Here is a 3,327-nt window from a genome sequence, read left to right on the forward strand (position 1 = left end):
CTGCTCATCCCTCCTCCACCAAATTTACTGATAATAATGAAAGTAAACAAAAAAAAAATACAAGCAAAAGGACTATGCCAAGACTTGCAAAGACAAAACGATCAACGAAAACGATAATAAGGACAAAGCGAAATGTCACGAGTATGTGCAGAGGCTACAAATTAATTTGGAATCGTAAACCACCAGTAATAAGTATAACTATCTACCCCAAATGAAGTTAAAGCATATGCAACTTAATTTTTTCTCTATAAATATGTATACATATAAATCGCATTTGATGAAGTCGCAAGATAAATTTTTTCTAATCCACCATCGGAAACCAAGGAACAGTATTAGGAGCCTTGAAAAGATAGTGAATAGCCATGTACTCTGTTTCAATCCATTAATGTTTCCAATTTCTGACTCAAGCCATAAACATGACCGCAATCAAAGCAAGAATTTCTGCAGCAACAAATTTTGTGTGTGATGCAAAAGCACCAAGTGCCCCACCCTTTGATGAGCGAAAAATCCCCTAAATCCTGCACATGTGTTGGTACAAGACCCATCGATATTAACCTTGAGTCACCCAAACATTGGCAACCTCCAAATGACTGGAATAAAGGCTGGACCCACAAAAGAAAGTGACGAGATACCAAATATAGATAAATAGGCTACAGTAAAAAGGAACGTTGACCACTCGAAAAACACACTAGCACCGAGTCATAAAACCAAGCCGCTAGCCAACACTTTACTGTACACTATTATATAATATTATACTTCTGTAGTCTAACAATTATGTCTGCATTTAGATGGCAGAAAAAAAAAACCATAGTATTGATTCGATTATTAATAAGTTATTCTCATATGTATATGGATAAGCACGGAGAAGTGAGCATTGGATAATGAGGACAGATGAGAGCAAATTTTAGACCGCTGCCGGGGTTGGTTAGAGTAAAAAAATAGTCAAACGTTCAACTTGTTTGGATAATTCAATTCTTCTTTATATAGTATCTAATAATTTCAAGGTCTTTTACGATAAGATTTAACACATATCGAATTATGCAGGTTGTTTGAGCTGTGATAATATTAGTACGATTAGTAGCAAGTCATTAGCATAATTCTAAAATCTTAAAATAGTATCAAAGCGGGTTCATATGATGATCATACCAATTGTTAATAAGATCTCGACCAAGACCGTTTCAATTGTGAACAAAACTCCGAAATCGTTACACAACTAGTAAAAGTGAGCACATTTCATAAAATATAAGCTGCAGTTTATATTATTTTTCTTTTTCAAAATACAAATTCACATGGATGTTGCTGAATGCCGAGTTGCTTTCTAATTCCATGGTTTCCGGCGTAGGGTATCCCTGGTTTTTGATACGCATTAAAGTTATGTGACATATGGACCTATTTGTGGACTGTGGCAGTGGCAGCAGCCATGAGTTTTTCTTTATTATTTGGACCATTACATAATGTATGGATATTCAGACGAACAAGTGGGGCTTTTCTGCATATTAAAGTCTGTTAGATAGGCCAAGATGAGCCAACCCATGTGACAGTCTTTGATCCGACCTCATACTCCAACTTACTCAAAAATTTGACAACTCTATAAATAGAGGCACAAACATTTGGGTTTCACACTACTACTATAGCTTTTATAACAAGCAGCTAGGGAAAAAAAAACAGCTTTTGTATTAAGCAAATTTAGTTAGAAAACCCCATCATTCCAAGTTCAACTGTAAATTTTCAAGTCGTTTTAGGGTTTCATATATCATGGGTATGATGAAGCACATTCTCAAACTGCAGTCTAGGTCGTCATTTCATGAAGTCCCGAAAGGCCATGTTGCAGTTTATGTTGGAGAATTTGGAAAGAAGAGGTATGTGGTTCCAGTGGCTTACTTGAACCATCCTTCGTTTAAGGTCCTGCTTAAGAGCGCAGAAGAAGAGTTTGGCTTCAACCATCCAATGGGGGGTCTAACAATTCCATGCAAAGAAGAGACTTTCATTAGTCTCATTTACGAGCTGGGAATTGCCAGATTACAAAGATGATGGAGATTTTTGGTAGACATCGGAATGGTGGAGACCTCATATAAGATTTTTGTACATGTATTTAGTAGCTAGGAGGGAAAGTGCGAATTGAATTATGATTTGGTGACTGAGGTCCTTGTTAATTAATTTTAGGATTTAACTACAATACTTACATGTATTTAATTTAACTTTGTACAATTTGAAGAATATATAATACGGCACTAATAAGTTAGTACGATAATATAACGTTAATCAGTTAGTAAGTTAATATAGAGCTAAGTAATCGTGTTTGTCAATATTTCACTATTCCCGATTATTGAATAAATGAACACAATATTGATAAATTTTTGCAAGGAAATATGTATAATAATAAATCAAATATTGGCTAAACTGCTTGAATTTGAGTGAATTTTTGCAAGAATCATATTTTATTGATAACTTAAAAATAAACAGTATGGATCATAAAATTATATTGTAGAATGGACTCAAACGGCTAGTTAATGCGGCATTACCTTACAATGTATTAGCTTAATTTGTTGATGCCATGTTGCCTTACTAATTATACATATATACAGATACAGGGACTTGTTATTGGCACTTCAAATTTCTCATTCTACATTCTAAACTTTCTATATTTAGAAAGAAAAATACACTTGAGATAAGTGTAGAATGAGATTTTTGAAGTGCCAATAACACTTCCCTATATATATATATATATATATATATATATATATATATATTGTTTATACCATATTTAGGGCCTCGTATTTAGATCTCGTACTAATACTCGGAGGACTTAAATGTAATTATGTGATAAAGGAAGGGGCAAATATGTAATAAGTGAGGAGTCCTTATTCTATAAAATGACCCCTCACCCTCACAATTAGGGGAGGCCATTTCTTAAGGCTCCTTCATCCTCTCAAAGCTCTCACATTACAGAGCTCCCTCACTCCCCTCACCTCTCGGATAAATATATAATCAGTGTGGACGTAGTTCAAACCTTGGGGTGAACCACGATACATCTTGTGTTATTTACATTTTCTGCAGATTCACAGTCGGATTTACATTGTTCCAAGACCTCCGGTTTTGTGCATCAACATTTGGCGCCGTCTGTGGGAATCGACACAAAAAGTTATGTCGTTTCCCTCTCAATTTCTCACCTCCGCCGTGAATCTGCAAAAACCACACAAAAACACACTCATTCAATTTCCAGAGAGAGAGAGAGCTATGGGTGTGAGAGTGATGGGCTTTTCTTTTGTATAATGAGCAGAGGAGTAAAATGCTCTCTCTCTCTCTCTCTCTCTCTCTCTCGCTTAA

At 35.3% G+C, this 3,327-nt stretch overlaps 1 protein-coding gene across 1 annotated transcript; it reads left to right on the forward strand.

Annotated features, from left to right (window-relative positions):
- The first annotated feature begins 1,641 nt into the window (after nt 1–1,641).
- Nucleotides 1,642–2,256, forward strand: LOC126621051 (auxin-responsive protein SAUR21-like). The gene has a single exon (XM_050289413.1). The coding sequence runs from the start codon at nt 1,756–1,758 to the stop codon at nt 2,029–2,031; it is 276 nt and encodes a 91-aa protein (XP_050145370.1). The 5' UTR covers nt 1,642–1,755; the 3' UTR covers nt 2,032–2,256.
- Nucleotides 2,257–3,327: the final 1,071 nt, after the last annotated feature.

This window comes from Malus sylvestris, chromosome 5 (genome assembly GCF_916048215.2).
Source record: "Malus sylvestris chromosome 5, drMalSylv7.2, whole genome shotgun sequence".
Taxonomy (NCBI): domain Eukaryota; kingdom Viridiplantae; phylum Streptophyta; class Magnoliopsida; order Rosales; family Rosaceae; genus Malus; species Malus sylvestris.

Bases quoted from the DNA above. Each gene is read 5' to 3' on its own strand.
- LOC126621051 (XM_050289413.1), top strand. From the start codon at position 1,756: ATGGGTATGATGAAGCACATTCTCAAACTGCAGTCTAGGTCGTCATTT.